General features: G+C 40.5%; 1 protein-coding gene and 1 long non-coding RNA gene across 4 annotated transcripts in view; one reads left to right on the top strand and one right to left on the bottom strand.

Annotated features, from left to right (window-relative positions):
- On the top strand, positions 1 to 17,576 carry LOC122877081. The gene is made up of 3 exons (XR_006378184.1): positions 1 to 3,398; positions 4,535 to 4,753; positions 16,704 to 17,576. It is a non-coding gene; the product is annotated as an uncharacterized LOC122877081 (long non-coding RNA).
- The window catches only part of fam172a (family with sequence similarity 172 member A), a 160,503-nt gene continuing 152,034 nt past the window's right edge, over positions 12,137 to 20,605 (bottom strand). For 2 of the 3 annotated variants that reach the window (XM_044198205.1, XM_044198202.1), the window contains exon 11: positions 12,137 to 14,677. In XM_044198205.1, coding sequence (XP_044054140.1) covers positions 14,517 to 14,677 — 161 coding nt within the window. In that variant the 3' untranslated portion in view covers positions 12,137 to 14,516. Of the gene's footprint in view, positions 14,678 to 19,310; positions 19,488 to 20,605 lie in introns of those variants that run through there. The other variant, XM_044198204.1, reaches the window with a different exon arrangement.

Raw genomic sequence — 20,605 nt, 5'->3', positions numbered from 1 at the left:
TAATCGATGTTTGCTGGTCCCAGGAAAACAAAACGCTGTGATGGAGCTTGAAAGTGATAGTATCGACTGATTTTGTCAAGTGGGGGAGTCACCTGCCGCCCTCCCCCTACCTCACCCACTGTGACATTAAAAGTTCCCCCCATTTTCAGCTTGACCACTGATCAGCTGGTTTGCCATCAGATGCTCATTCAAATTTGATCCGGTGGAAAAATAAAAAATAAAAAGCAGCAGACGTTACTAACAGTAATTAATCGATTTGTGCTGGATCGTGTATTAATCTTGTACAAACGGTAAGCTTGCATAGAAGGCACGGCACGGCTGGGATCGCGCCATGGCATGCATGATACACAAAGTTTTTAGTGTTTGAGAGCGCTAAACCGCGGCGCTTTGTTGTGGCGTCCCTCTGCGCCCCTGTGTGCTGTGTGCGTAAAGACAGCCTCTCTGTCTCAGACCCTCCATGCTATTATTGTTTCTACCTTTCTTTGCTAGATGGCGCTCTGCGTTGTGGGACCCTCTGACACAAGAACCGCCTCATACCCTCTCTCTCTCTCTCTCCTCAGCTCTGCTCTCAGCCCTCAGTCCACCGCGCAGCACAGAGCAGCTTTTCCAGGGCCATTTTTTAACCAGGAATTTCAGCAGCTGCAAACGACTCGAAACCCCACCGCTGCGAATAATGGGGGAGTTTTATAATTGCATTATCCTATGTCGACTGACATTTTTTGTTTGTTTTGTTAAGCTGTGGAATCACATCGTTTAAAACCAGCGATCAGCAATGCATTTAATTTTAATGTAGGCTGATAGTAACACAGACTATCGCTCAATATTTGTGCTTTAGATAATTAATTGTTTGTTTAAGCAATGTAACGTTGCAGAACATATACACTAATTCAAATTAAAATTATGTTGAAAGGAATGCAAGGATTATCCATTAACAAATAAATGTCTTATTAATTTAAGTAAAGATAGGCACACTTAATCTGACGATGCAACAGAGAATTAAGTTCGACTACAAAATCTATACAGCAGAAATGTTTAGCAACATTTTGGCTTTGCAGAAAATCTTTTGATTGAAGTATACTGACACACAATGTATCTGAGAAAGGTTGCTTTAGTGCAAAATAAAGCGTATTATTTACGTTAAAAATAATGAAAATTAACGAAAATAAACTTTCATATAATTTTGCAATTTTTAAAAAATTTTTAGCAATTCAACGATCAGCTGTCCGACTTTATAATCTGTTTTAGATTGGTTGCTACCAAGGGAGAATACAGTCCATTGTATTGTTTGCTGAGTGGCCCACTCTGCTCTAAGATATACTGCTGCAGTTACACTTTCACTAAATAGCGGCTTGTCGGTGTCTGACGTTGATGAATGTGTTGGAGACTTGGAGAGCCTTTTACAGCTGTCTTAAAAAGCGCCGTGGCCCCAGACCAGCCACAAACAGATCAGGTGCATGGGGCACTAATACGGCAGTCAATGACAAAGAAACACGCACTTTACACGCATTTGGAAAGAGCCACTTCTGCAATGAAAAGTAAACTCTGCAAACGTTTTATTTTTAAATCTGTTCGGTTGACTTAAATCTTTATGATGTAAACTGAAACAGTATCAGTTGAAGATGCGGTCGTTTGAGGAAACCAAAGTGCAAAATAAAATGTTTTATTTTTTTAGTTGTGTAATGATCACCAACTGAAAATCATGTAGGCTAATCGTGTAGGCCTATCTTGAAATCTTTTCATTTGCCAATAGATCACTGGACAGATCCAGAAAATAGATTTCCTCTTATGTGGCTGAAGATAAACACATGTGGGCTGCGAATAGTGGTTTTGGCTTTTTTCCTCACTGTGGCTTCATCCATTCCTCATGTGAAGACATCTAAAATACAAATGTAAATTCCAGTATTATGATATAGAGCCAATTAAAACATTATACGGGAACTGAAAGTTGATTATGGTTCGAGTATGGCAGCTCATTTCGACAAATATTTATTGTGGATAACAAGAGACTGATACCTTTTATGTTTCATCAGATGAAGTGCTCAGGAACTTTTATGCCTGTTACAGCGGATAGATGAGGAGAGCGCGCGCACACACACACACACACACACACACACACACACACACACACACACACACACACACACAACACACTTATGGACACAAAAGTTGTGGGATTTGAACCTTTACTTTACAGAACAATCTCTCTGACCACAGGCAAGGGTTCATTGTTGACTGAGCTGTATTATCCATTCGTTCTAGAGAACCCCTCCAACACACACGCACACAAACCGTTGGATCCTGGGTGGTGTGGCACAGCAGGTTCGCTTGTAGCCTAGTGTATACGGGGCTTCTCCACCTGCAGCCCCCAGAAGACACAAACCCAGTCAGGCTTCACCTCATTCCCCCCAAATCCACGTCTTCTCTTACTGCTATTTACATGAGTTGGCCTACACGTTATTAGCAAGAGGGGGAGAGAGGGAAGCAGCATTTCAATTATATTGTGAACAATGGGCATGGGCCCGTCATACATTTTGAGTGTTTGAGTAAGGCTCTCTTGGTATTTGTTTTCCTCGACTTAACAAGCCATCATCTCACACATGCATATAGAATTGAAATTGCACAGAGATCCCGCAGGCAAAGGGCGGGTTGCGGGTTCAATTAAGGTGGAATAATGCATAGGGACAAAGCGTATGATGACCTCGATTGAAATTAATCAGAAAACGCATTCACCAAAAACACACAGGAGCCTCTTTGTTTTGTCTTAATGTTGCCTCTTTGTATCTGCACTGAGGCATATCTGCCTCTCTGAAATCGCAAGCTACTTTGATTTTGGAAATAATTCCAATGCCTGAATATAAAGCTAAGAATTTAATACCACCCAACCTATGTCTAGACTAATTCACTCATTTTTTGACATTTCTTTCTTTCCCTCCTTAATCGAATTTGCCACATTTAAGCTGGTGTGTGGATTTTGAAGCATAAGCAGCCATTTGGGCTATCCCTGGAATGACAGAGAATACGAAGGTTTGTCATACTTTCTTAAGTAGAAAACAAGATATTTCACCACCACAGTGGGATTTTAACGAATTAAAATATCTCACTGCTTGCCTGTGATAAAACGGTATAGGACTGAGGCGCTCGCTTGTTAAGTAACTTGCTGTCAGTATAGTTAGCAGTGCTCTGATATGGACGGTGGCTGCAGAGCCTCATCTCTTGGGGTTTTAATTAACAAGCTGTCTCAAAGCTGTAGAGCTCCATCAAACAGCCTCTCTCTCCCTCTCTCTCTTTCTCCACCAGTAAATCCTCCTCCCGTCAGTGCCTTGGGCTCTCTCTCAAACTTTAGACATTCTGGTTCCCAAATCAACTTGTTACCACAGTATGTGCACCAGCTGATGGGTGTAAGTACTCTGAGAAGATTTGCAAAATATAAATTGCTTGTTTTCTCTTTTTTGCTAAGCATCTATTTACATGCACTGATTCTCGTTTATTCACCAGACGTCCACATACTGCACGTATTCTGTTGGGTTTGACTTCAAGCCTGACTGGTGCACGAAGAACTACTGCTTCCTCTGTAGCTCATGTGATAGAGAGATGACTTATAAAGTCTGTTAAAGTGGATGAAATCTTTCAATCTGCTTAACAAATGTTAGATTATGCACATTTAACCTGCAAAACATGTTCTGACTGCTCTTTAAACATACTTTACAAACTCAAATCAGAATCAGAAATACTTTATTAATATTAAATATATTGATTCAAAAAAGGCAGTGGTGGATTGTAACTCAAGGAAATGTACTTTGTACTCCTACATTTATTTGACAGCTTAAGTTACTAGTTACTTAACAGATTAAAATGTTTCATACAAAACATTTAATAGGTTTATAAAATATGATGCGTTATAGATTAAACTACCCAACAGTATATACTACAAATATATACTACAACTGTAAACTGATATTTACACATTAATGCATCAGCAATAATAAATCCAGTAATATACAATATTAACACTCACAGGGGCCATTTTTCTGAATTATGAGTACTTTTACTTTTGATAGCCTACTTAGAGTACATTTTACTGACACTACCTATGTATTTTTACTTAAATGACATTTTTAATGCAGGAGTTTTACTTTTAATGGAGTAGTATTATATTGCAGTGTTGCTACTTTTTCTTATGAAAGGATCTGAATCTAAATGATCTTCCTCCACTACTGGGAAATGTTTATTTTAGGATAGGTGACCCTCATTTTTTATGTAACTGGACTAAATATTGCCAGTTTAACAGGATAGTTCAGGTTGACTAGGTAGAATCGAACTGAAGGAAGTCATCCAAGGATAGATGGGTCCTTTAAGGATAAAAAACATCAATAAAGTCTTTGTGTAAGTATAAATGAGTATTGTTTACAACAGCCAATGCCTCTTGATTTACCACAGTATAACAGAGCGTAAGCGCTGGCTTCACAGAAGATTTTTCTTTGGTGAAAGAAGCAAAGAAAATCTCTCTCTCTGTCTCTCTGTCTCTCTCTCTCAGCCTATAGTAAACTTGGTGCTGGGCTCCCACCGTGGCCCAGACGGGGGTAATTTGATAGCAAGGCAAGGTCAAGACAGTGCGCTGTCCATGGTGCTGCGGCGGGGCAGGCTGGATGTTATCATCAAATTAAACAGGACAAGTTTCAAATCGATGCCACCCCCGGATGTCTGGAGACCGGCAGCACCAGGAGTTAAAGTCCTAACAAGTCCCCCCTGACAGGTCAACACCTCAACACAAACACACACCTCTGATGCAGCAGCCTACAGGTCAGCAGCGCTGTGTTGACGAGATAAGCACCAATCCCATTGAAGGCTCTAAGTGAAATATAGCTTTAGGTCCACCGTTATTCTGCGGGCCCTGCATGAAACTCGGGCAGTTGCGGTTGAATGTCGTGCTTTTATAAAACAAAAGTTTTCCTTTCCTACACTTGTAGTTCTTGTGTTTGTCTATTTATTTGAAAGTCCCCCCACACACACACATACACACACTCAATAGATACACACACATCGTGGTTCATGATAAAATCTCTGGACATACAGTTGTGGAAGGTCGAAGGTACTACCTTTTTGGATAATTTATTGAAGTGTTATGATAATGCTATAAATATTTATATTAAATATAGTTGAGGACAAAAAGGTCGCACGGTCAGTGGCCGAGACATAAACAATGTGCTTTTCAAGATCAAAGAATATTATGTTTTATGTGTCTTTTTGATCCATAAAATGCAAAGAAAAACCACCCACTTTTATTTGTAATTTTCAGATCAAACACGATGTCATTATGAACTTTTTTCTTTTGCACTCCAGTTGCCTGAAATGAGTTGCATTTAATTTGTTACAGATTCTGCATAATAAAGAAAATATTGTAGTTTCAATGTGAAGGTTGTTTTTTTTTTTATTGTAATCAGACTGAAATAGCTGTTTCTAAACAAAATAACATTCCCTCTGTTTTAGCTGCAATTGATACGTTTTGCTGTAAGTTCGCTACATTAAGAATGGTTTTAAAATGTATGTCAATGTAACTCAACTCTATTTCTTTATTTTTATTTTTAATAATATGTCTAGATTTTCAAATACTCATCGCATCTCGTTGAATACTAAATAATGAAACATATGAATAACTATATCGACATTGTTCGAACAGTAAAAATGAAAAGTTGCACTTTATCTATATATGCATTATATGTATCATCCAAAGAATAAATGCCATTAGTAACAATCCATTTGTGAAAGATCAGAAGTGAATGAGTTGAGGGGAGATCTCAGAGAGAAGGGAAGAGGGCACTGATTAGAGCTGCTGCCAATCTGTCACCGCCTGACAGCTTTTGCTGCAGGGATAAACAGCAATAAAGTAGAGTTGGCCGCTGTGGTGTTAACTTCACACACACACACACACACACACACACACAGCTCGCCACCGGAGGAGCAGGTAAATTCACTCAACTCCTCACAGGGCCCCGCTCGCCTATCATCGCCTCTGTCTCCCTCCCTGCATGTCAAACTACCCCTTCCTCCCGTATTTCCTCCGTCAAACTCTCCTCTTTTCATCCTCCCTGCTGACTCAGGTAGCTAACACAATGAGGACCTCAGCGACAAGAAAGAAAGCTATTCAACCGGATGGAGAGATTGTGGATGGGAAAGAGAGACAGAAACGTTATATTTGAATGGCTGATAAAGAACTCAAATAGATGGGAACAAAGTCTAAGCCGTCGGGATGGGAAGGAGGGGTGAGGCATCATAGAGTAGGCTGCAAGGTGACTGCAGGCTCTTTAATAACACAAGTATATTAACTCGCTTAACCACGGAGATTCAAAATGAACCCAGCTTCACTTAAGGGCCTTGCAAACCATGAAATGCACATCAAAACATACACCTGCCAATCCCACCACCTATATTCCTCCAAACCCCCCCTCCATCCGAGCTGTCTGTCATGGTGTGGCCCGGCTAATTTGAGTTCATTGGATGGCAATAACTTCATTTAGACCTTCATCTCTTTTTGGGGTGGATGTAATGAGGATGCAGGGTGCTGCCAGTGAAAGGCCGCTCCCTCAGTAATAATAACTTGGATCTTATTCTTACACCACGCACTGCCGTGTTTATCCTCGGAGGGTTTCGTCCACATGATGAAACTCATCTATAATGTCTGATTTAATATCGCGTTGCACTCTTTTTTTCAGAGATTTTAAACCTAAAAGAGAGAAGACGGCGGGCTATAGTGTGGTTTTGTTCAGGAGTTACACTGCAAAAATAGTTGTTTTAACACACCTTTCAGTCTCTGTTGAACTCTTTTTGAAATGGTTGTTTTTCTGAGAATGTAAAAGTAATCTTAAAGTCGAGATAATTTCACTTTAAAACAACTTTTTAAAGAAATCTGAATCAGCCACATTTTCCCGATATTGATGGAGCTATTTGTCTTATTTTGCACTATTCCAAAATATTTAAATAAACAATATTTACTGAACAGGTGCAAATTAAACTGGAAATAATGACTCATTTGACACTGTCAGATGTGATAACTTTTCACGTTTTTAAAAAAAAAATATTTTAAGACAAAATATGTGGTTGATGATTCGTTAAAAGGCTTTTTTTGCAGTGTAAGTCAAGGCCTTTTCTCTAACCGCCAACTAATCGATATCTCACCAACTCCAATGCGATATTGATTTAGGGAGGGTTGAACTTTAAGGATTTCTGGAAATACCTCATTATTTCGTTGCTTTAAGTGCAAGAAAATGTTGTTTCATATAGAGTCGACCTCCTTCGATTTATTATGGTCGCTTAAAATAAGACTATGCACTTCATTTTTTCTCGTGGTGGAGTTGTTGTTAGTACTAACAAAATAGTTTATAAGGAGAATTGATCTATTTTCCCCCCTACAGAATGGACTATGAGCCACTTTCCGATGAAAAGTCCACTTCTCTTTTTCAGACAAACTCTCAGTAAACTTTGAGAAGATAAAATTCCACAAAGACTGAATATAAATATTATTTTCGTTTAAGATGATCTTATGGACAGTCTAAACTACAACCACTTCCTTTTTCGATTTATATTTTTATTGTATAATTGTTGTTTTATAATTGTATCCATTTTAATATTGTTCAAAAGCGTCCTTTATGATAACGGATTACCCAGGAGGTTGTGAAATCATTAAATCTGTTTTGTTTTTTCGTTTTAATGAAATTCATTTTGCTGGTTCCCTGTTAAGATGTAGAATACATATTAGTTTTATATAGTAGGCCTACATTTAGATTTTAAAATAGGTCATATTTTGTCTTATATATTATATTATGTAGGCTAATTTATTGGAAAGATTTTAGTGCAGTTTATTAGGTCGGTATCATTATAAATAGAAGTAGAAATACCAACTTAGTATATACTAGTATAAAAGTTCCTGTGTATTTTATTATTCATGGTCAGCTATTGGTCCTCTGTTGTTTGTATTTAAATCGATGGGGAAAAATCTAAAAGGCATTGCAGTCAACTAATTGGGAAATAATAAGAAAATAAATTTATTAAAAATAATAAATAAACTTTGGGGTAATTTAAAGTGAGTTTGAGATCTGTGAGCAGTAAATTTATGCTCGCTTCAACTTTTTCTGTGTATATTATGAAGAAATACTGGGAGACATTGTATTACGCATCACAATAAAAGGTTGTTGTTGTTTTTTTTTGCTAAGTGTGCATATCTTAGAAGAAGACACAAGAACAGACACAGACGCACACGTGTGTGTAATTAAAATTGGCATTTGTCAATACGATATTTGACAAATTACAGAGTCCTAAATAACACACAACATTGGTCTTAAGCTTTCAGGAATTCAGTCGCATTTTACAGCCTGAGAAAGGCCTTCTTAGAGCCACTTCATCTTGACTGCCATTCATCAAGACAAAATTACCAATTTTCCCCAGTAAGTCGTCGGTGGCCTGTTAAACTAGGCCAATGTGCTGTGTTATACTTCCTTTCCTCCCTCCTTCATCACTGCTTGCCTAACATTGCTTCCATGAAACCATCAGAGTATAGCCCCAAATCTTAAAAGTCAGAGCCCATTCTTCAAATGTATTGCATTTCAGAGGGTGTTTTTTTACTGCAGGAGTCTTTAGGCCAGCAGAGTATCAGAGGAGGTGTAATTGAGGGGGCGGTGAGGGGATAGAGTAGCGGTCCGCCTGAAAGCTGCTATTAAAGCCAAATGGACTGAACACCGTAAAACGGCTCTGCCAACAGCTGTCCCACAATCGGAGTATTATATGCCAGCATCCTCAAGCACGCACCACACACACACATAGGCCATGCTGCTGATGTAGTGGCTACTTAGGAGTATTAGACAGCAAAGCCGAGAAAAGAAAATACCAACGAATAGCCACTACTAGAATATCCCGCTAATATTCCTATTATATTCCTATAGGGACTTCAGCCTAGTTGTGTTTCTTGGTGATTGTGGTCTCTAAAGTATTTTCACCTCTCTACAAGGCTTGCTCTTCTTATAATAACCTGGGGAATTGCAATTTTGCTGGGATAGACGATTTGCTTTGCATATTTCCACACATTATGGTTATGATAGTCCTTTTTCATAGGAGCCCCAAGACAGGTGTGAGCAAAAGCAGAAGAATCTTTTATATGTGTGTGTGTGTGTGTGTGTGTGTGTGTGTGTGTGTGTGTGTGTGTGTGTGTGTGTGTGCGTGTGCATGTGCATGTAGAGGAAGCTCGGGATATCATTACACTAGTTTTGCACAAGTTTGCTTAAAAACTTTTAATGGCAGGACCTCCATAATGATTGTGCGTAATATAAATATATATGATGTGTGATGTCTTGCACATCAAATGATTCGCATCATTAAACAGATAGAAATTAAAGTATACATTTGCATGTTTCTCTGGGCACTCCTGCAACCCTTAAGAGGCTCAGCACCCCACTTTGGGACCCCACTTGGTGCAACACCTGTGCCCAGACCCGCATCTTTCAGCAGAGGTTCACCTTCCTTGCCCTGCAGAATAAAGCCTAGTCACACTCTTTCCTAAATGTGATGTCTGTGGCCCCAAGTGTTGTCTCAGTCTGCGAGTCCTCATTAGAATAGAGAAGGAGAGAGGCGATTGAAGAGGAGTTGTTTCCAGTGGATTAAATGGTTTCTCTGCAAGTCAATGAATATGTAATGATGTCTAACGAAACCGGCCAGTGAGTTCTGTGCTCTGGTATACAGGCCCTATATTAAAGACCTCTTCTGCTGTGGAAAAACACAGTATAGAGCCGGGCAGAGAAAAGAGGGGCAGAATAGGGGAAGGGAAGAAGGGATACAATCTTGAATGCGCCTCCAAGCTTAAGCCAGACATTCTCCCTCAGTCAATAGATGAAAAGTATTTGCTCACGTACTGAGAGGGGGATTGGTTGGGTCTTTTTGAGGCAAGGTTGGGGGCGAATTTACATTTTTAAACTGCTTTGGAAATATTGTTTCTGATAAGCAGTCATGCCAATAAAGTAATTGAATTGAATTGATAGAGAAGGGGCGAGAGGGAGAGAAAGAGAGTTCCTCCACCATGATTGTTAAAGACATTTTTCCCTTAGTATACCCGATAAAACATTGATTGTTGCAGTTGGTTGACCCGTAAAATTTGGGGGTTAGTTTTCTCTTCTGAGCTGAGCATATAATTATGCAAATAGTGATCTGACAGTGATCCGCTGGAGGAGTGCTGAGGGAGAGAGAGAGTGTGTGAGGGGGGCTGTCAGAGGGGTGACATTCCAACTTTGCCTAACGCCTGCTTCCTTTGGAAAGAGTTCATCTTCTGCAGGGACTGCGTGCATATTAGAGTGGGCCGGAGCAAGCAAGCGTGACAACAACTCTTTTAAAGTAAAAATTGAAATATCAGGCTGTGGCAGCACAGGGGTTCCCCAACTTTTTCACGTCAAGGACCTCACCCATTCCTCCAAACATTACAGCGCAGACCCCCCATTTGGCAGGATTTCATCCTAAAGCTCCGCAGCTGATACTATTTTCTGTTGAAGATATGATTCAGTATGGAGCTGCCTGTAACTGTCTGTACTGTGAGTTGGCGACAATGGCTGGGAAAGTGAAACCTATAATCAAATCAGTCATACCTATTATACATTCACAAGCTGTGCTAACTTCTAGCGAGTAAAAAGACAAACTACTCCTCCTTTGGTTTGGGGTCCCGGGAACTTTAAGGAACCACCGAGAGAGCCTAAACTAGCACCCGTATGGGCATGAAGAGATCATTGCTGTCTTCAGAAGTTAGGAGACAGCTACATGTGACAAAGTGATGCATGAGTGCTCAATCTGAATACACGGGACCCTCAGAGAATCACTTGAGGATAGTCTTTCTGTTTCTTCAAACGCTAAGAAACAGGATCACAGACGCCCAAATTTAGCTGAAACGAAACGCAAAAGTTTTCTTTGCATTACTGCAAATTAAATATAGCCTACCTAAACTTACTCAACACAAGTTTTAATGTTGCCATGTGATCTGTAAAATAGACTTACTAGATAGTGAACAGGTCTCGAGGCATAAAATAATCCCTGGTCGAACATATCATTTATTTCTCTGTGTATTAGTCGTCTGCCTTTGATGATCACTGACTGGAGGTCAGAATTTACGAAACCACTACATCATTGCTTTGGACAGAAGGCAGGTTATTTAATTAAACTCAGAAAAAGTCCAACTAATACAAGAATAGAGATTTTCTTCCTCAATAACACACAATTAAGTTAGATAGTCTTGTCCTGAGGAAGTTTTAAACGCATTTTTAAGACAGAAAGTTGAGTCCATTTCACTTGTGTGTGATTGAATGCCTCTCTTTAATCAGCGGCCTGACACGGTGTGAGGGGGACTCGCCTGGTTCCACTTGTTGTTCAGGGGTTAATGGAAAAGATTTCTAAAGATTTATTGAGGGGGCGTTTAATGACCTGATCGGTTTCACCGTGTGAAAACAAATGATGCTGTAAAACCTCGCTGAGTTGGAGGGGAGGGGGGGAAAGACTCACTTTGCCAAAATTAATGACCAAAAAGAGGGGAATTACTGTTTATAGTTTGTTTTCCTTTTGACACACTTCTTACTGACGATATAACCACTTTAAAGATAGTGTTCTCTTTCAGAGTAGCCTGACATAGGACATGTTTTAAAATGTCAACCCTTAAAACTTCCATCTACCGCTTAACTTAAAAAACAACACTGAAATAAAGAAGAAGTATTCGTGGTTTGGACTCTTTAGAAACATGACAAAAGACACTTAACACTGGCCGATTGTGTGGTAGCAAATGAATGTTAGCTGGTCTTCCTTCTCAGTTAGATTTCATAGATATCATGTGAGATGATGACTCAGGTCATTTTTCACGTGGTGCTCGACTCTGTAGTCCTGCTGCACTCACTTTACACTTTCGGGCACATCTCCCTGTCTCTCTCTGCAATCGCACCTGACTTTCTAGTGCTGCTGATTTATTCTTCCACACATCCCTAACGTGCGCTATTCTGCACCGGCATCAGTAAAATCCTACATATGATTAATGAGAAAAACACGAGGAAATAAACTGCAAAACGAAAAAAAGAATGCCATAAAAATCAATAATATAATGGAAAAATATGTACAGTTTAAAAACCAAGATGCAAAAGTTCATTTTATTTTCTTTCGACAGGTTTAATAGGTTAATTACAAACATGAAATCAATAATGTAAAAGTAGAGTAATTACTGTGTTGCAGAAACTTTAAAATCATTTTTTAAACCGCCAGAATGGATGAAAACAGAATGAGACAAACATTTGAGAATACAAGAAAAATATGTGACCTGGCAGGACACTCGCGGTTACATAAAATCCAAAGGCTTATACAGCGATAAAACTAAATAGGCTGTTCCTTAAACCAATAAGACATATAAACCATCTGCAAAAAATAATGTCTTCAAGAGCAATTGGCAAAATTAGTCCTCTTTTATTTGCAGACTGTGCTTTGGATTTAGGCGGCTCTTACATCTTTAGCTCCATTCACATATGGCTTGCTGGATATTATTAAAAACAGTGAACAGAGTCTTGTTTATTCCTAAGGCAACAATATACAAATTATGGAGTGAAAAATGAACTGATTGTAGCTGAAAAGCAGAAAGATGAGCAATGGTATCTTGAAATGAAACTCATCAAATCAAATAATAAGCCAACTTCTTTGCTGAAACCTGGAGAGATCTGAATCAAATTAAAAGGAAATTAGGCCTGCAACCATCAGCCACAGTTGTCTCATTACAGCGGAAAGATAATCCACAAAAGCCTTAAACCATAGAGTGGGCAGGAGAGGCAGGATTTCACAGTGTAAAAGTTAAACAATGGTAACTATTAAGTAAAAAAAAAAAAAATAATAAATTAAAAAAAAGGAAAAGTACATATTTGAGAATGTGTCTAAGGTAACATAAAATTTTGTATCCAGTATGAGTTTTTACTAATGTCATGACACATTAGAAATGTATTCCATTAAGCCTTGAGTGGTTTATAAAACACACCAGCCTTCTGGAAAATTTTTTATCATGTTTATGTCACATAGTCAGATTATGTGCAGCTGAGCAGGGAGCTGACTGCGTCACTTCTAAGTACACAAGAAGAGTACTTTGGTGGAAGGAAAAAAGGGGGAAAGAATAGATATGTTACATTTCTCCAACATCTAAGGAAATATCATCCAGGCTTAGAATAATATTGAAATCTTGGATTTCCTGACATGTGTAAGGCGATATATTGAGGCTTTATGAGTGTTGTGAGCTGACTTCTGGCTCCTGTTAAAATGAGATATCCCTCAAACCCATTTTGATGCTTGACTTTAAGTAATTTTAAATATGCTCAGTGTCCTGAATTTTCCATATTCAGCACAGGTTGTGTTTGTTTTATTTGTTTCATCACATTCAATCATCCAGAGACATCAATTTCAAGGATATCAAATTGAAAAAAAAAAGATATATATTTATAATAAACACAGAGATGGACTCTCCGCTGTTTTGCAAATCAAACCTGGAGATATTCTAAAGTAAACACTTACAGCTCTGTGAAGTATTGGCTTAATATTAAAAATCAAATAGTGTGAATGTGTGTATGAGACATTGCTTTCAAATTTAGCTCGAAGTTAAGAGAAAAAAAGATATCTCTTATTATAAGCACTGCAATCCCAGAAATATATGGCATGGGTTAGAACCACATTTTACACAAAGCTGAATGAGAAAAGTCAGGTTTAAAAGCTGACTGCATGTGCGGAGGAGTTAGAGAATGAAGAAGTCATAAAAACAACACCCTTTGTTAAAACAAAACAAATGGTCACCAGTCGAGATTGTGTGTTCACTCTTGTTAAAAACGTCTGTGGTGGGTAAGGGCTTAAAAAAAAGAAAATGGACACTCATCAGCTTGAAATTATATTGAATCTTAGCAGAAGATACCATACTGCATGAGCTGATTTCGGGGTAAGCAGCCCAGGCTTTAGGACCAGGGGGGTAAATGAAGCGGAGGAAGAGACTGAGAAGTGCAGACTGGAGGGCAGGCGGGGCATTAGCTCAGTTCAGGCTGATGTCAGGACAATTAGAGGTGCACCACAGCGCATTGTGCACAGCGCCTGTCAGCCTTAATCTCTGCTGCCGTGGCCCGTACCCGCAGCCAGGCCACAGCCCACGGGAAGCGCTAACACTCAGGCCCATATTGCTTTGACAGTTGCGCTCATCTAGAAGTAATGCAAAACGTTATTGTGATGTATACATGGTGACCCTGTACTCTTGTCTCTTACAACAACAAGGCTATGTGTGTGCAGAGCCAGGGAGGGCTGGAAGGGAGAAATGACACTCAGGGAGTAGAGTGAGGAAAGAAAGATGGAGGGAGATTACAGAGGGAGACGGAGAAAAAAAGCAAAAAATAGCAGAGAGGATCTGGAACCTCAGCCTCCCTTTCTGCATTGCCCCCTCTGATCCCTTGCCACCACACTCCCTCTTCCTCTTGTTCCAAGTCATTTTTGTTGGTCTTCTACAAATCTTGGTGTTTGTTTTTGAGGGAACTGCTGCGTGTGGTAACAGTGTTGGAGGTCTCCTCTGCCTCCTCATCCTCTTTCACCTCCAAGACCTCACTGAAGAACCTGAAGATGGAGTTGAAACTCATCCAGGAGGTCAGCTCATGCCTCTCTGTGCCTACATGTAAAATATACACACACAAAAACATAAGCATGAGCAGGGTTCATAAAATATTTGCTTACTGTAAAGCTGCAAAGAAAGAAAAAGTGTATGGTGAACATTCTGACACTATTAAAAATGTAGCTTGGCATCTTATACACCTACTGTGGCAACACAAAAGGTTAAAATAAATGAACACCATTAGATAAGATGTTTAGACTTGTAAAGCTCACCACTCCCACAATGCATTGCATTGCTCCATGCAAGCCTAAGGCCTTATGCATGAGAGCCATGACAGCCTATGACCTATTAGTCCAATGGGACAGCCTTAATATGTTATCCAAGCGGATACCTGATAATAAACACCACTGCATGTCCCTCTTTCCATCTCAGGCCTTCCAACAAAACCAGAGTTATGCACAATGGGTGCACTAAGCGAAACCAGTGGAGCGATAGTCATTCATTCTAAAGGGCTGATTGAGGATAGGCAAGACAGAAGCTGGAGAGAGGTAACTAGCTAGCATATCAAGTGGTCTGGCGGTGGCGGGGGGGGAGGCAGCAGTGCTGGGTTTCCCTCTGACCTCCTCCAGGTTAGCCCGTTCCCAAGTTGGGGTCACACTGGAGCTTGAAATCTGGTACATGCGCCTCGGGTTCCTATCCGCCTCAGGGGTTAGGGTATCACTGGCCAGCTTTTTAGTTGGATAGCTTGCAAATTCGATGGCAGTTTCTATGTTTCTCCTACGCCAGCTAGTCCTACAGAACACCTCGGCTCTGCATAGGGGCATCGATGATGAGGACAGATCGTGGCTGCAGCTGTTGTCTGACTCATCTCTACTCCGGCTTTATAACCAGTGCTAACAGATAATGGCTTGTTTCTGCCGCCGCTGGCTAGCAGCTCAGCTGCTTAACAACACAACTGTAACTGGACTTGAGAAGCCATATTGAGGTGCCCTCTTGTTTCCCAGAGGGAGAATAGGTTTGCCGCAAGATGATATTAAGAGTTTCATCCCTTGATAGATAGATCTAAGAAAAATTTACATGTGTTTACAGGCATAGAGATGAGTGAATACAAGCCTTGAAGTAATAAGTTTTCTTTTTTGAATCCTTATTTGCACACTTAAGACTGTTTTTTTTTGTTGGGACCTGCATTTGTTTTTAAGATAAGAAAATTTAAATGGGTCCCTCCAATTTAATCGGGAGGATAAAAAAAAAGAGGATAAGCTTAGTATCTGAAATCAGTTAGGGTTGTATGAAAACAACTGGTCCCAGCAGAAAAGGGTTGAAAACCACGACCCTTCTGGATGAGTCAAATCAGCAGTACATAAAAAATTCCTCTGCTCCTCTCTTCAGTGCCTTTCTCCTTCCTTCCTTGCTTCCTCCCTTCTCCTCTGTGTACATGCCATCAGCTATAAAAAGCTAGACTAGAAGGCCGCAGGGATACAATTAGGAAGCACCTTAAAGGCTCTCTCACCATAGACAGGCCTCTGATGACCACTGCACTGACCCCATGTTTATTAGATTGACCCTTGCTTGGACGCATTAATGGAGATAGTGTGCACGTGTGTGTGTTTGTTTATATGATTGTTAGACCGGGGGTAAGTGCGAGGTCTTTGGCTGAGAGTGGATTTGGGTTCAGTTGCTGGTGGTTTGTTTTGTTTGTGTGTGTGTGTGTGTGTGTGTGTGTGTGTGATTTGTACGAGTATGTAAGGGGGTTCTCGATCACTCTGAGATAAGGGACTGCGCTGCACGCTATATAGCAAGCAGACTGCAGTTAGTGCCTTGGGTCAAATTTACTGGCCTAGCAATCATGGGAGTCAATAACCCAGTACTCTCAGTGACACTGCTACCTGTGTAGGGCTCAACATAACATCCATCCCTGGAAAACAAAGACACAGCCCTCTCACACCTCTAATCTATCATTTATATCCAATTTGAGGCACTGTGATATTTTTCCACCTCCTCCTCCTCCATTTTCCCAATCTCATCGGTCTCTCCCTCACTAGTGTTTTTACTTCTGTTTTGTCCTTTTTTTTTTCTGCTGCAGAAGCGATCAATGCCGCAGCGCTCTCTCATTCACCCTGAACTGGCGGTGAACTCCTGCGGAACGCCGCCAGCCTCTCCACCCTATCCCATCGCAGTTCAGGGTCACCAGGGGGGCGTCTCTGTGCCAATATGCAGATGAGCCTGTGCCCCTCCAATGACTCTGGTGTGAAGCTCCACCCCTCTATATGGTGGAGAGCGCCCCCAACCAACCACCCCCCACCCGACGACACTCTCACACAGAGACATAAACCCACTCACACTGGCTTAAATAGGCCTTTAACAGCTTACGTCCACTCTTCCTTTAATAGCCAAAGTGTGTCGAACCTAATGGATGTTGTCAAAGCTGAGATGTGACCACTGATTTAGAGGAGGAACCCCAATGACCAGGCTTCACTAGCCACTAAAGACTGAGAGAGATAGTAGAGGGAGACAGAGACAGAGACACAGAGAGAGAGAGAATTACCTCAGCCATGACACAAATCAAAGTAATATCTTTAAAAGATGTGGGGATCGATGAGGTGTCATCTGGATGTATCTTGTGTGTAAAGTGAACCCATAAACAGCCAATGAGTACTACTTTATCCTCAATTTAAGTCCCTTACTGAAAAAGTTTTTCAACTGATAAGCAGATTTTTTTATGAGCAATTGATTTCATGTATTGTTAAAACAAGATATCACAGATGAAGAGCACTTCCATTTTAATCAGTTTAATTATAAATTGTATCTTTAACTGATCAAACTTTGAAAATAAAGTACCCTGTGTATTTGTGTGTGTACCTTTGTGCATTAACTGTGAACAGATTAAGCTGCCTGTACTAATTTTAACATGATCATTGTAATTGCATTAATTTAATAAAGTTTATTGTAAATGCAATAATGATGTTACTGTGAGCTCCATAACATTGGGTATTGTCATGGGAAATACTGAAAAAAAAATACTCTTTACTTTCACAATGTGTTTATAATTAGCATTAGGCAAAGGCAAGCTTAACAGAGATTATTTCCGCAAGTAGAATGATGATGGCTGTAACCTTGAGGTGAGGCAGCACACACACACAGAGCTCCATGATGATGTTTCATTGTAATGCAGGAAAGAATAGGTATAGAAACAAGGTCTGTGGTGAAAGCTCCCCTTCCAGGATCTCTGCTCAGGTCATGGCAGAGTTTCAGTCCAGCGCCTAACCCATGCCCTGTGTTTGAACATTCTGTGCGTGTTGTCTAAGCCTGGTGAGGCTGCCTCATTATGTGACATGCACAGGAGAGTATTTGATCCTGGATATTTAGCCTCCTCCACTCTGTCACAGCCACTGGAGCCCTCTCAAGGTAATTGACTGACTGTTTGATCTCCCTCTGACTCTACACTGGTACAAGACGCTGACATACACACACACACACACACACACACAAACACAGTTGTCACTTGCAAACGTCTACTCATGGATGGCACACACTCACACATACGTTCACTCACACATGTAGCACATACCCACTGTACCCTCCCCCAAAACACCAAACAATCCAACACGCGCCCACACACATCCACACACACAGTTGTTATCATTTGTGTGCAGTGAGGTAAGGGAACAGGGGAGGAGAGTTGTGAGCTGTTAAAAAGGAAACAAGGTAACTCCTCCATAGCTATGGGCCATGCTTTCTTCCCTCCGCACCAAACGCTGCATGCTGTTACAAATGGTAATCGGCTCTGATTGTCACAAATTTCAAAACAAACGCTAGGTGACTGAAAAGCCAAAGTAACGCCCCGAGTGATACTCCGACAGAAAGCCTGAATCAAAGCATGCCGACTATAATTAGGTTCCATCTGGGCTACATTATTTAAAGCCGCACCAGTTAATTGCTTGTGTACAAATGGCCTATTTTATTTGAATCAAACTTTTTTGTGATTCGTAATTACATTGATGTGAAGGGGCCATATCTCTTTACTTCATTTATAATATAAATACATTTTCAAATTATTAAGAGGACTTTGAGGCAAGGGAAATGTAAAGTGATGATACTTTTCTTTGTGTGAATTGAATTTCTTTAAACAATTATGAGTGCTTAATCAAATACTGACATTTGGGTTAAACATTTAATGAGCTTCAATTAAAAAAGGAGATGAACAATGATATAATCATGAAGTGAAAATTACAAAAACAGAACACCTAACAGGACTGATACACATGATATTATTGCATGCAGAAGCAAACATTTTCTCATTTCCTCTTGTCAGAGTTTTCATCAAAAATCTAACGCAAACAGTGCATTTTCTTATCGATTTCCTATCGACTGGTAACCTAAGCTTTTGTTTTATCTCGATGTGAGGCAGAGCAGTGTTTTGTGGTGCGGGCCCTGGCTGGCTGTAACCTTAGCTTGGTGCTGTTTGTGGAAACTATCTGTTGCATGGATCAGCGGTGGGGAATCGCTATCTGTATCCTGGTTGTCAGACGATCGGATTTCCGCCCCCGACGCTCTCTGATATTAGATGATCTTCCGTGGTGTGTGTGACAGTATGTGCACAGTGTGTGTGCAGATAATGTGTGCATATGTGTTTGTGTATTAGTTCCTATGTGTGTGTGTAGTCGTCCATATGAGATGCACACGCGTGTACAGTGAGTTATGCGTGTTGTCATCTTGCTTGCAGACATGTGTAAAGGTCAGGAATGTCATTTTGTTCCACGTGGCTGTCTATCGAAGGGCGTAGGAGATGTTGCCACTGGAGACGAGGTCAAAGAGGGCCCAGGCAGGTGACAGCCGGTCAGCCACACTGCCAGAGCAACTCTGTCCTCTGTAACAAAACGTAGAGATGTTTTCTTCAGTCAAAAAGCTAATTAAAGCTAAATTCCCCATCCCCTCCCCTCCCCACCCCAACCCCTCAATTTCCAACTCAGGGTGACATATACGTAAAATCCACAGACAGTCTAACAGGTAGAATCAGACTTTAATTTATGCTATGCTACGCTACATCTTCATTTTTAATAAAATCAACATGGTACTAAGCCTTCACACATCTGCAGGAGCAGGAGAGACACACGTGCATCACGCAAGAAAAAAATTAAACAGAAAAATTACTCAAAACAGAGCTAATTTCATCAAACCAGTAATACCACTGCTGCTTCTTGAATGCAATTCATTTTTAATGCTTGTTGGTAAGCTGGGTCTGCTACCCACCCCCCATCTCCCTCGTACTGCTTTTAATTACTTTGCTTATTATTGTGTGTTGTTGTTAGACAAAAACAAGGCAGAACTCATTACGCATCCAGAGATGAGGAACCTGAATCACTAGCTACAGGGGCCGCTGAGGGGACTCTGTATTTACTTAGAATAAAATACAAGCAGAAGAGAGACATAGAGAAACAAAATCGAGTGAAAGCCCAGAGAGGAGAATATCGCATTAACTTGTTGAAATCACCACCTAATGTAAGCTACTTTACATTCCATATAATAATTCCAAGAATAGTAAAACTTGTGACAACAAAGACTCCACACAAAAGACACTGTACAACTCTCCTTCAGTTCCCTCCCTTCATCTATCCTTCCCCACTTGTCGCCTCCCTACCCAGACACTGAGACTGCACTGAGTGCTTTTTTATTTTAACGTGAATGAGTGGCCTTGGCCGTCATAAAGGACCCTCGCTTTTATAGAGTTGGAGCGGAGTATTTACAAGATAACCCCGGTCCAAGGACAGCGCAAGCTATTTGATACCAGTGTCAGACTCTCCTCTCTCCTCTTCAGTAAAAATCGAAAGCCCAAACATACCCTCGCCTCTGACAGCAACTCTCACTGTCAGTTGTTTTACTCTACTAAAATGGAATGAGACACTCTTTGGAATAAGAGGAGAGACAGCTGTGTGTGACATTTAACAAAGACATCAGTTGCACCTTTTCATTTACTTATTACATTTG

This window comes from Siniperca chuatsi, linkage group LG5, assembly GCF_020085105.1.
Source record: "Siniperca chuatsi isolate FFG_IHB_CAS linkage group LG5, ASM2008510v1, whole genome shotgun sequence".
Classification (NCBI taxonomy): Eukaryota; Metazoa; Chordata; class Actinopteri; order Centrarchiformes; family Sinipercidae; genus Siniperca; species Siniperca chuatsi.
Note: the sequence above shows the minus strand (reverse complement) of the source record. Positions and strands in the feature narration are given on the sequence as shown.